Below are 11599 nucleotides of genomic sequence, written 5' to 3'. Positions count from 1 at the left end.
TCCTTATCAGGACCGCGCAGGCTCGAGCCAGTGGCGTGGTACCAGAGCCAGAGCCAGTGCTGGTCTGGACTCTGGGTACCGGGCCCGACTGACCAGTGTCGGGCCAAGATAGCCTCCCCTAGCCCATTAGAGGAGGACTCAGAGGCAGGCTAGGGTTAGCCTAGAGGTGTGTCCTCAGATAGACGGGTGAGGGGGCCGATACCCCCTCAGTGTGTATGTCACAACGTGTGGTGTTAAATAAACAAGTGTGCCTCCAACTCCGGTGTGAACGAGTCATAAGCGTTACTACACTAGTGATAATGATGATGCTGGTGGTGATGATGATGATGATGCTGCTGATGATGATGATAACAACATGAATGACTGATAGATTATGATGCTGGTGGTGGTGATGATGCTGATGATAACAACGTGAATAATGACTGATCGATAGACTATGGTGCAGCTGATGGTGATGATGATGCTGGTGGTGATGATGATGATGCTGCTGGTGATGATAACAACATAAATGACTGATAGATGATGCTAGTGATGATGATGATGATGCTGGTGGTGATGATGATGATGATGCTGAATACGTTGCGTGCTCCACTCACAGGCGCGTGCGTCGGGGGAGCGCGCGGGGTCATGGTGACCGTGAACCCGGCGGAGGTCACGGTGGCGAGGGGTCAGGCCGCCGAGTTGCCGTGCTCCGTCAGCTCCAACGCGCCCACCCTCAACAACCTCGTCGTGCTGTGGATCGCCAACACGGAGCGCGGCGCAGGGGTGCGTGTGTGTGTGTGTGGGTGTGCACGTGTGGGTGTGTGTGTCTGTGGGTGCGTGTGTGTGTGTGTGCGTGGGTGTGTGTGTGTGTGCGTGGGTGTGTGTGTGTGTGTGGCTGTGGGTGGGTGCGTGTGGATGTGTGTGTGTGTGGGTATGGGTGTGTGTGTGCGTGGGTGTGTGTGTGTGGGTGTGTGTGTGGGTGTGTGCACGTGTGGGTGTGTGCGTGTGGGTGTGTGTGCACGTGTGTGCGTGTCTGTGGGTGTGCGTGTGGGTATGTGTGCACGTGTGGGTGTGTGTGCGTGTGTGTGGGTGTGCGTGTGTGCACGTGTAGGTGGGTGTGCACGTGTGGGTGTGTGTGGGTGTGTGTGCACGTGTGGGTGTGTCTGTGGGTGCGTGTGGGTGTGTGTGCACGTGTGGATGTGTGTGCGTGTGTCTGGGTGTGTGGGTGTGTGTGCACGTGTGGGTGTGTGTGGGTGGGTGTGCACGTGTGGGTGTGTGTGGGTGTGTGTACGTGTGTGCGTGTGCATATGTGTGCACGTGTGCACGTGTGGGTGTGTGTGTGTGTGTGCGTGTGGGTGTGGGTGCGTGTGGGTGTGTGTGCACGTGTGGGTGTGCACGTGTGGGTGTGTGCTTGCGGAGCGGTAGTGCAGTGGTTAGCGCACTGCGCTACGAACCTGGCGATCCAACACCAGTGACCATTATTTGAACCAATCCTGGGCCTCCCCTAGGTCGACTCAGCCTTAAATGAGTACCTGGTGCGGTGTGTAAACATCGCCACTGGGGAGAGACAAAGGCGGCACGGGCGTGGTTCTGGCCACCCACCCCCTCGTGTGCCGTTCCGACCTTCATAGGTGCTACTCACTAACAGAACTTGACCCTACAGTCTGTTAAATGCTAAACGGGGAATCGTTGTCTTTGTGTGCGTGCGTGCACGTGTGGGTGTGTGCGTGTGTGTGTGTGTGTGGGTATGTGCGTGTGTGCTCGTGTGGGTGTGTGCGTGTGTGCTCGTGTGGGTGTGTGCGCGTGTGTGTGGGAGGAGGAGGAGGCTGTAGAAGGGTGTAGGGGGAGGAGGCTGTAGGAGGAGGAGGCTGTAGGAGGCTGTAGGAGGGGGAGGGTGTAGGGGGAGGGTGTAGAAGGAGGAGGCTGTAGGAGGTTGTAGGAGGAGGCTGTAGGAGGCTGTAGCACGCCTCTGTAGCTACGTGGCCTGACGTCCACTCAGAGAACATCAAACATCGAGTACATTACCCATTTGTTCGTCCACCCACCCCACCTACCGACACCCCCTCCCTCCTCTCCCCCCCCCCTCCTCTCCCCCCACACAGGAGCAGGTGCTGGGCTTCATGGCTGGCCAGGTGGTGAACGGCTCTGCGAGCTTCGCGGGTCGCGCCGACTTCACGTCGCCCATGCCGGGATCGGCGGTGTCGGTGCGCGTGGAGCGAGCGCGCGAGAGCGACGCGGGCACCTACACGTGCTCCGTCAACCTGATCGCTGACCCCCCCGGGGGGGTCGGCGTCGTCACTCTCACCGTGCTGGGTGCGGGGCGGCGCGCGCCACACAAACTGACCACTTCTCTCGCCCACCCACCTCTCTTCCCCCTCACCTCTCCCCACCCACCTCTCCCAACCACCTCTCCCCCACCCACTTCTCCCCCCCCACCCACCTAACCCCACCCACCTCTCCCCACCCACCTCTCCCACCTCCCCCCCCCCACCTACCTCTCTCCCCACCCACCTCTCCCACCCACCTCTCTCCACCCACCTCTCCCCACCCACCTCTCCCCCCCACCTCTCCCCACCCAACCTCTCCCCCCCACCTCTCCCCCCCCACCTATCCCCCCACCTCTCCCCACCCACCACCACCTCTCCCCCCCTCGACGATTCTGACTGCCGCCTGATGAGGCTGGTTGTTTTAAATGCCGGCGAAACGTCACGGAACTCGAATTGTGAACGTTGTGAGTTCACTCTCCAGCACACGAGCCGCGTGCTGCACCGGTGACGAGTCGGCACGTTGTATTCACCGGCCCAGACCTCACTGGTTGCCTGCGTCGGGCTGGCGGCCGGATTAACGACGCAGTTTTATATTTACGCGATTCAACCCCCCCAAAAAAAAACTTCATCACAGATCCCTGTAACGAGGTGGCCCCCCTAAAGCCTCCCTCCGCCAGAGGTCGCAACCGGGTACCCGATACCCGTACCCTACCCGATACCTGGCTACCCGTACCCGGCTGGGTACGGGTACGGGTACCCGTTTGCGACCCTGGTGCGGCCGGGTACGGGTAGGCCGTGAGTCACTGGTGAGTAACCGTTTGTCACTCATTTCGGGTAGGGTACGGGTACGGGTAGGGAACGAGTACCCGTACCCGGCCGGGTACGGGTACCCATTTGCGACCCTGGTGCGGCCGGGTACGGGTGCGGATAAGGAATCAAAACCCGTTTGCGACCTCTGCCCTCCGCTCTCTCCTACCGCCCCACACAGTTCCTCCCGCGACGCCCAGGTGCACCATGGAGGGCGACCCCACGGTGGGCACCAACATCACGCTCACCTGCAGCTCGTCCGAGGGCAACCCCGCGCCCTCCTACCTGTGGACCCGCCTCGAGGCGGCCAGGAAGCTGCCGGCCAACGCCGCGCTGGGTAGGAGCTCGCCGAATCTCGCGCAGGATTCTCTGGGACCGGCACGAGGCCGCGTCACTGCCATCGTGCGCCCTTCTGGGCCTTAACAGGCGCTGGACGCTAACAGCGCTCGCCCCGACGGTCTGTTGAAAGGGCTACGCTGGGGACCTTTGTCATCACGTGCGCGTGCAGGCCGGAAGGAGGGCACGCTCACCCTGACGAATGTTAGCGCCGACTCGGAGGGCGTCTACTCGTGCACGGCGCGCAACTCCGTGGGCAGCAGCAACTGCACCATCACACTGGCGCTCAGGATCCGTACGTGCCCGCACGCTCACCACACCGCCAGTCATCCCAACGCTCCTCCCATCGATTATCTCACAGCTCCACCATCGATCATCTCACAGCTCCACTATCGATCATCTCACGACTCTACTCCACCAAACATCTGACCACACCACCAATCACATTACCGTGCAACCTCCTTTGAGCTCACTCTCCCGCTGCATCAATGTGCTATTCCTCCCGCGCACCACGTATGGTTGCGACAGAAGTTCAACGAAAGTGCGTACATCACGGGGCCCGTATCGGATACGTCGATCGAAGTCGGTTCGCAGGCTCGCATTGCACGCGCACGCGAATCGTCGCAACGCCCCGTCGATGCAAACGCCACTCCAATGAGGTTACCGGAAGGCAGCAGGGGACAGGAGAGAATTCAACGCCAGCCATGTGTCGCGACAGAAGGTCGCGCGTAATCCACCAGCGTCGTCATTAGGAGCGGGGAGAGAGATCACGGCGCTTTGACGTTGACGTGGGCCTGGGGGGGGGGGGGGGGGTCACAGCGCTCGGACCGCGACGACGAACCTCCGAGTGAGAGATCGAACAGCGACGGCGTGACGATCCGCTCCCCTCCTCTCGTCTCTCGTGCCCACCCTCCCCCGCAGCGCCGAGCGTGAACGTGGGTCTCGTGGCTGGGGTGCTGGTGGGCTCGCTGCTCGGAGTGGCGCTCGTGCTGCTGCTGCTGGGCTACGCGTGGGCGCGGAGACGCAAAGCCACGGGCAAGGAGGACGAGCTGCCCAACGACATCCGGTCGGTCGCGCCGTCGCCACTGCTACTGCCACCACTGCCACCACCATCGCCAACGCTACCACCATCACTGCCACCACCATGGCCACCACTACCACCATCACTGCCACCACCATCGCCACCACTACCACCATCACCACCATAGCCATCGCCAACGCTACCACCATCACTGCCACCACCATCGCCACCACTACCACCATCACCACCATAGCCATCATCACCGCTACTGCCATCACTGCCACCACCATCGCCACCACCGGCACAACAACTGCTACCGCCACCACCACTACCGCCATCACTGCCACAGGCATCGTTACCACCACTACCGCCACTACCGCCATCAACGCTACTGCCACCGCCACCAACGCTACCACCACTACCACCACTACCACCACTGCTGCTACAACCTCCACCACCACCGCCATAGCCACCACCACCGCTACCACCACCATGGAGCTATGCACTTTTAAATCTAAATTACAAAGTATTTTTTTTCAGAACTGCTTTTTGTGTTTAGTTTGTTGTCCTTACCCCACACCTCCGATTAGCACGGTTGGCTATCTACAGTTCGAACGAAGTTCAACATCCATACATCATCGCTCGAAGTAGCAGTAGCAGCAGTAGCAGAATCATTGTCATCAGCAAAAGGAAGCACAATCATCATCGTCATCAGCACAATCACATACCTGTCAACCCATACGGTTTACCCCGTATTATTGTACATATAAATTGAGTTTTCAGGTCCATACGGCATACAGCCGTTTCAATACGGGAAGATTTTGTTTTATTTGTTTGTGTTTCTCCATCGTGATGGGACTTTGTAGGATGAACGTTGAGATTCATAAGGGGCACGGGGTGACCAAACACAATCCTGCGGAGGGAGCTGGTAGGAACGTTGGGTTGCTCGGTCAATGGCCAGGGTCAACGGCTGCGTGGTGTATTCCGCAAATATGCCCGAATGTGAGGGCGGGCACAAGCCGGCGTGAGTAGGTTAAACGTTGAGTTTTATAAGGGCACCACGGGGTGACCAGCAAATTCCCCACCCAGCCCCTCCCCACCCTCCCCACCCAGCCCCTCTCCACCCTCCCCTCCCCACCCTCCCCTCCCCACCCAGCCCCTCCCTCCCCACCCAGCCCCTCCCCGCACGATGGACGGACGGACACAATAATCCCCTGTGGGCTGGTGTAACCAGGAGGTTCCTACCAGTATAAGCTCTGAATTGGTCTGTAATAAGGTAGGGCACTGATAAGGGGTTGACAAGTGTCCATCATTGTCACGTGATTATCGTTGCTTTGGTTGTGATCATCATCAGAATCATCATCGACGAGCGCCCAACGACCGATAATCACCGCCACGTGATGTGACAATGACGCTGCTGCCACTGCCATCATCATCGTCGTCGACCTCGTTGTTGCCCCCCCCAGGATGGACGCCCCCCCCCCCGCAGTACGCCGCGTCGGGCAGCAAAGCGGGCAGCACCCCGAGGCCCGGCTCGGGCCTCAGCAGCCTGAGCTCGGCGCCGGGGCCTCCGTACAAACACCCGGCCAACGGGGCGGCCGCCCACGGCCCCGCGACGCACAGGGCCGGCGGCTCCGACAGACACCACCACCACCCTCACCCTCACCACCCTCACCACCACCCTCACCACCAACCTCACCACGCGCTCCACCAGCAGAACGCGCCGCACGTCGTCGGGGCCAACGGGCACGGCCGCGCGCCGGCGTTCGCCGTGGTGGACGCCAACGCCCCCTCCGTGGTGACCGCCTCGCTCGTGAACCCGGCGCCCGGCAGCGGTCGGCAGAACGCGTACGGCCAGGTGACGGGCACGCGCGCACACGGGCACGCGCACTGGCACGCACTGACACACGCACACTGATACGCGCACACTGACACACGCACACTGGCACGCGCACACTGGCAAACGCAAACTGACGCGCGCACACGGGCACGCGCGCACAGGGGCACGCGCGCACACGGGCACGCGCGCACACGGGCACGCGCGCACACGGGCACACGCACTGGCACGCACTGACACACGCAAACTGACGCGCGCAAACTGACACACACACACTGACACGCGCACACGCTCTGACACACGCACACTGACACACGCACACTGGCACACGCTCTGACACACGCACACTGGCATACACACACTGGCACACGCTCTGACACACGCACACTGGCACACACACACTGGCACACGCTCTGACACACGCACACTGGCACACACACACTGGCACACGCTCTGACACACGCACACTGACACACGCACACTGACACATTTGCTGGCAAGTGCTGTGAGCGAGCACCTACGAAGACCGCCTTTGTCTCCCCAGTTGTGATATTTATGCATCGCGCCAGCTACTCAATTTGTGGCTGAGTCGACCTAGGGGAGGCCCAGGACCGGTTCAAATTAATCGTCATAGCGGCAGTGTGCACTGGCACACTGCCGCTATGAGCGTGACAGGCAGTCTACACCTGACGCACAGGGAGAGAAAACCCCCAGACCCCAGGGCTCGAACTGTGGGCCTCTCTGTGTTGCCAGCTCAGCGCCTCATTCAGGGCCGTGTTTACTCAGCAGCCCACGTGAAGAATCCGACGCCTCGAGCCAGGGCTCGAACCCAGGCTCTCGGCAAATGCAGGGCACTTGGGGTCACTGCGGCGCTCGATCGCCTGCATCGTCCCTCGTCTCCGCCTCTCTCGTCTCCACGTGTCGCCGTGGTTTTCACGTGGCCGGGTGTCGTTCCCCCCCCCACCACCCCCCCCCCCCAACACCCCCCCACTACCACCCCCCCCACTACCCCCCCCCACCCCCACTACCCCGCCATCCCACCCCCCCCCACCCCCCCATCCCCCCCCCACCACCCCCCCACCACCCCCACCCCCCCCACCACCCCCCCCCCCCACCACCCCCCACTACCACCCCCCACCACCACCCCCCCCCCCACCACCACCCCCCACCATCACCCCCCCCACCACCACCCCCACCACCCTCTCCACCCCCCCTACCACCCCCCCCACCACCCCCCACCCCCCACCACCACCCCCCCCATCCCCCACCACCCCCCACCCCCCCCACCCCCCCCCACCCACCACCACCCCCCACGTGGTCCTCCCCGCAGAATCTGCAGCCCAAGCCGCTGCGACGAGGCGGGGGTCCCGTTCGAGCCCCTGGCCAATCAGACGTCTCCGCTGTCGCCAAGCAACGGGCCCACCCCATCTCCAATCCCGATGGTACTGGGGCTCAGCCCTTGTGGTTCGCGTGTCAATGTGGGGGGGAGCGGTGGCGCAGCGGTTAGCGCGCTGCGCCACGAGCCCCCGTCCACCAGAGTTCGATTCCCGCTCACGGCACACCATCGCCGGTGGCGATTATCTGAACCGGTTCCGGGCCTCCCCTAGGTCGGCTCGGCCTCAAATGAGTACCTGGTGCGGTGTGTAAACATCGCCGCTTGGGAGAGACAAAGGTGGCACGGGCGTGGTGCTGGCCACCCACCCCCTTTATAGGCGCCCGCGAACAGCACTTGCCCCGACAGACTGATAAGGCTACATGGGGGGTCTTTGTCTTTAAGATAAAACAAAAACAATAAGAATAGGCTTCACCCTTTCTGGCAAAAAGGTTCCATCGATATAACTGCTCAACCCCAGCTATGAATACTTTGATACGTGCATTGCCTTTGGGGCCGTCCATAAATGACGTCACACACCTAGGGGGGGAGGGGGGTCAGACATTTGTGACGATATGTGACGATGCGTGACGAGGGGGGGAGGGGGGGTTTGAGAAATATGACGTCACTTCAAAATGAGGAACTTTAAATAATTATAAATAGAATTGTTATAACAACACTAATTTTGATTAATTTTTATGATTAACTAATTGAATATTTAAATTTACTAAGGTCACCTTTTTTATGTATTCCATGAAGGAGCATTTTGCTTCTCCATGGGAGAATGGAGAAGCATACATTTGGTAAAAAAATATGATTGTTATTAAACATTTTGATTTTAATGATTCTACCAGGGCTTTTCATTCTGTGGGATTGTTATAATTGTACTCTCCAATTTGCTTCGTTCTACTACAAAGTTTCAAGTATTTTTTTCTAGTTATAATTACTTTTAATATTGTATAATTGGAAGAGAATTTCAATATAATATTCTGAACATCTGCAGTTTTAGTTAGACGTTTAATATTTTAAAGTTAATTTTATGCTCAATTTCAGCTTTCCAGCGCCTAATTTTTAATAAATGTTTTCTCCTACAACATCAGAGTGCAGCGCCACATTAAATACGCACTACAATGACAACAGTTTACAGCGATTTTAAGCATGTTTTCAAAATGGAATTATGTTTTTTTTTTGGGGGGGGGGGGCAGAGCTTTGTGACGTCATATTTGAGGGGGGTCTGACTTTTTGTGACGCCGTGTGACGAGGGGGGGAGAGGGGGGGGGGGTCAAAAATCGGCCAAAATCGCGTGACGTCATTTATGGACGGCCCTTTTGTGTTGTTCGCCTTTTGGCGCTCGCTGGCCTGAGCACTCGTGAGACAAGGCCATAAAGACGGCTGTCTCTGGTCTAGGTCAATCGATTTCAAAGACAATGCGTGCATTGTTATCAGAGCGTGTTGCATGTTTGTTTTGTTGTGCCGCAAGTTCATGTGGTTGATGCAGACTCGCTGCCTTGCAGTAGGTTTGTTTTGACATTTCAAGAACCCCTGTTTTGTTACCAGAAAGAGGTAAAAATCCTGGTTCCAAGTATATCTCTCTCGTAAAATTTTGACACCGGCAGGCACAAAACAACAAAAAATGGCTCCCGTCGATATTCTTCTTGGTTCTTTCGGTGAAGTCACGTAGAATGGAAATAATAAAATAATAAACATAAAACATAATAAAATACAATTCTCACGACGTTTCGGCCACAACGCAAGCAGCCGTCCTCAGGTGAAGAACAGCGTCTGAAGACATTCAGACGCTGTCTTTCCGACAGACATGTTCTTCACCTGAGGACGGCTGCTTGCGTTGTGGCCGAAACGTCGTGAGAATTGTATTTTATTATGTTTTATTTTTATTGTTTTATTATCTCCCTTCTACGTGACTTTACCGAAAGAACCAAGAAGATGAATCCCTGCAGTCACGAAAGCTTTCATTCCCGTCGATATTATTTGTCTCTTTGTTTTCTTCAGACTTCGCCCGGTCCGATGGACTTCGGCGTTGGAGTGTCGCCGGTTCCGGCCCGCGCGGTGTCCCCAGGCAACCTCGTGCGCATGGGAGGCGTACCCATCATGGTGCCGGCACAGAGCCGGGCGGGATCCCTGGTCTAGACGGGGCCCGGCCAGCCACCGGCCACCACTGCCACCGCCCGGCTACTGACATCTCCTAGCCACCGGCTGCTGTGCATCTTCCGCTGACCACCTTCGTGACCCCTCCACCCGTGACCTCGACCCCCCCCCATCTCCCCCTCCCCTCCATCCCTCCCTCCCTCCCTCCCCCGTGCCGACTAGTCCCTGCCGTCGGCCTACTCCTTCTCTTCCGCCAACCCCCATCTCCACACCCAAAAAACCGCCGCCTTCGCCGAGTGCGACTCAAGGATTTCTTCTGTCCGCCCGTCGACGATGCGGCCGCCGTCGGTGAAGGGACGCGGACAAAATGCCGGTGGAGAGACGCGGTCGCTGAGACCCCCACCACCCCCACCACCACCACCACCACCCCGTTTCTTGCCGCGACGACCATGGACCGCTGGCGACAGCGACCCCGAATCGCCGCCGCGCCGCCCGAGGCCAAGGTGACGTTCACGCCGATCGGATCTCAACGGCGGCGGCAACAGGGTCACCGCCGGTGCATTTTGCGCCATTCGCCGAAAGGACCATCGCGATGATGCCTCGCGAAAAGGGAAGCGTTTTTTGTTGGGGGGGGGGGGGGGGGCATCGTCGTCATCGGCACCGCGCCTGGAACCAGCGTGCCCCTCTTGCCATCGGCGCGGTTGGCCCCTTCAACGGGGCCGGCGCGCACGGCCGACGGGGCCGGCGGGCCAACCGAGCGGCGACGTCGGAGCCGGTCCCGGCAGAAGCCTCCTTTGCCCACGTGCCGCAAGGGAGCGCGGCCGGGCGGAGGGGTTGGTGGGACGCCAGGCGATGGGGGGCCCGCCGATCGTGGCCCGCTCCGGCCCGCTCCGGCCGTCTCTCTCCGTTCCCTCGGTGTTGCTCCCGGCGCCGCGCGGAAACACGAGGCACGCTGCAGAGGGGCAGCACGGACGGCGTGTGCGCTGGTGTTCCCGCTTCACTCGCTGAGCCAAACAGCCCCCCCCCCACCACCCTCTACAGCTCTCCCCCCCCAACCACCACCATGATTCGGCTCACCACACGGCTCTCGGTAAGCCCCATGCTTCCATCTGGGCGGCGTGGATGAGTGCCTGGTAGCCCTGATGTCGATCTAAGCCTCTCGCCCGCCCGCCCGCCCGCGGAATAGTGACGCACGCGGGGCCACGTGGCACCGTGCCCACGCGTGTCCCTTTAAAATGAGCAACTTTCGCCCGGGTGGGCGAGGTGGGTGGGTGGGCACCTGGGGTCACATGGCCCCGTGACATTCCCAGATACGTGTTGGTTATTTGTTTCAGCAGCGTAAGAGGCTTATGGGCACGCGGTGCAGCAGATTAAATGTCGGACCGGCCGGAAAAAAACAACAACAACAAGGACGCACGGCGGTGTTTTTGTTTACCAGTGGTTCTCGCGTCGAGGACAAAGTGGGAGGCGCCTCCTCCTGTAGCCGGCGGTGGAAATTCCACATTCCCATCGTGGGGGGGGGGGGGGGCACTCTGCCCCCGTACATCAAGCGCTGTCAAGTGCCCGCGAAGCGTTTACTCGTTTGACCGACCCCCCCCACACCCCCCGAACTTGATGATGATGACGACAAAGGTGGTGGTGGTGGGCTGAGTCAACCACCCCCACCACCCACCCCACCCAACTCACCCACCCCACCCACCCCTCCCCACCCAACCCACCCAACCCAACCCAGCCACCCCACCCCACCCACAACCAACCCCACCCAACCTATATAACCCAACCCCACCCAACCCACCCCACCCCACCACCACCCCCAACTGGCGCGCCGCAGATGGCAACATCGTCGTCTTCTCGCCTGGCTCCACGCGCTG

The 11599-nt window shown here is 59.7% G+C and overlaps 1 protein-coding gene across 1 annotated transcript; it reads left to right on the top strand.

The window, feature by feature from the left end:
• The first annotated feature begins 627 nt into the window (after window positions 1–627).
• Window positions 628–9770, top strand: LOC144728494 (immunoglobulin superfamily member 11-like). The gene is made up of 8 exons (XM_078607983.1): window positions 628–765; window positions 2085–2267; window positions 3105–3393; window positions 3565–3687; window positions 4314–4462; window positions 5903–6037; window positions 6131–6271; window positions 9633–9770. The coding sequence occupies exons 1-8, from the start codon at window positions 628–630 to the stop codon at window positions 9768–9770; spliced, it is 1296 nt and encodes a 431-aa protein (XP_078464109.1).
• The last annotated feature ends 1829 nt before the right edge of the window (window positions 9771–11599 follow it).

The sequence above is a fragment of the Lampetra planeri genome, chromosome 29 (genome assembly GCF_965212315.1).
Source record: "Lampetra planeri chromosome 29, kcLamPlan1.2.h2, whole genome shotgun sequence".
Taxonomy (NCBI): Eukaryota; Metazoa; Chordata; class Hyperoartia; order Petromyzontiformes; family Petromyzontidae; genus Lampetra; species Lampetra planeri.
Note: the sequence above shows the minus strand (reverse complement) of the source record. Positions and strands in the feature narration are given on the sequence as shown.

Coding starts and splice junctions, on each gene's coding strand:
- LOC144728494 (XM_078607983.1), top strand. CDS start 628: ATGGTGACCGTGAACCCGGCGGAGGTCACGGTGGCGAGGGGTCAGGCC. Junction 4,463..5,902: donor TGCCCAACGACATCCGGTCG/GTCGCGCCGTCG, acceptor CCCCCCCCGCAG/TACGCCGCGTCGGGCAGCAA. Junction 6,038..6,130: donor ACGGCCCCGCGACGCACAGG/GCCGGCGGCTCC, acceptor CTCCACCAGCAG/AACGCGCCGCACGTCGTCGG.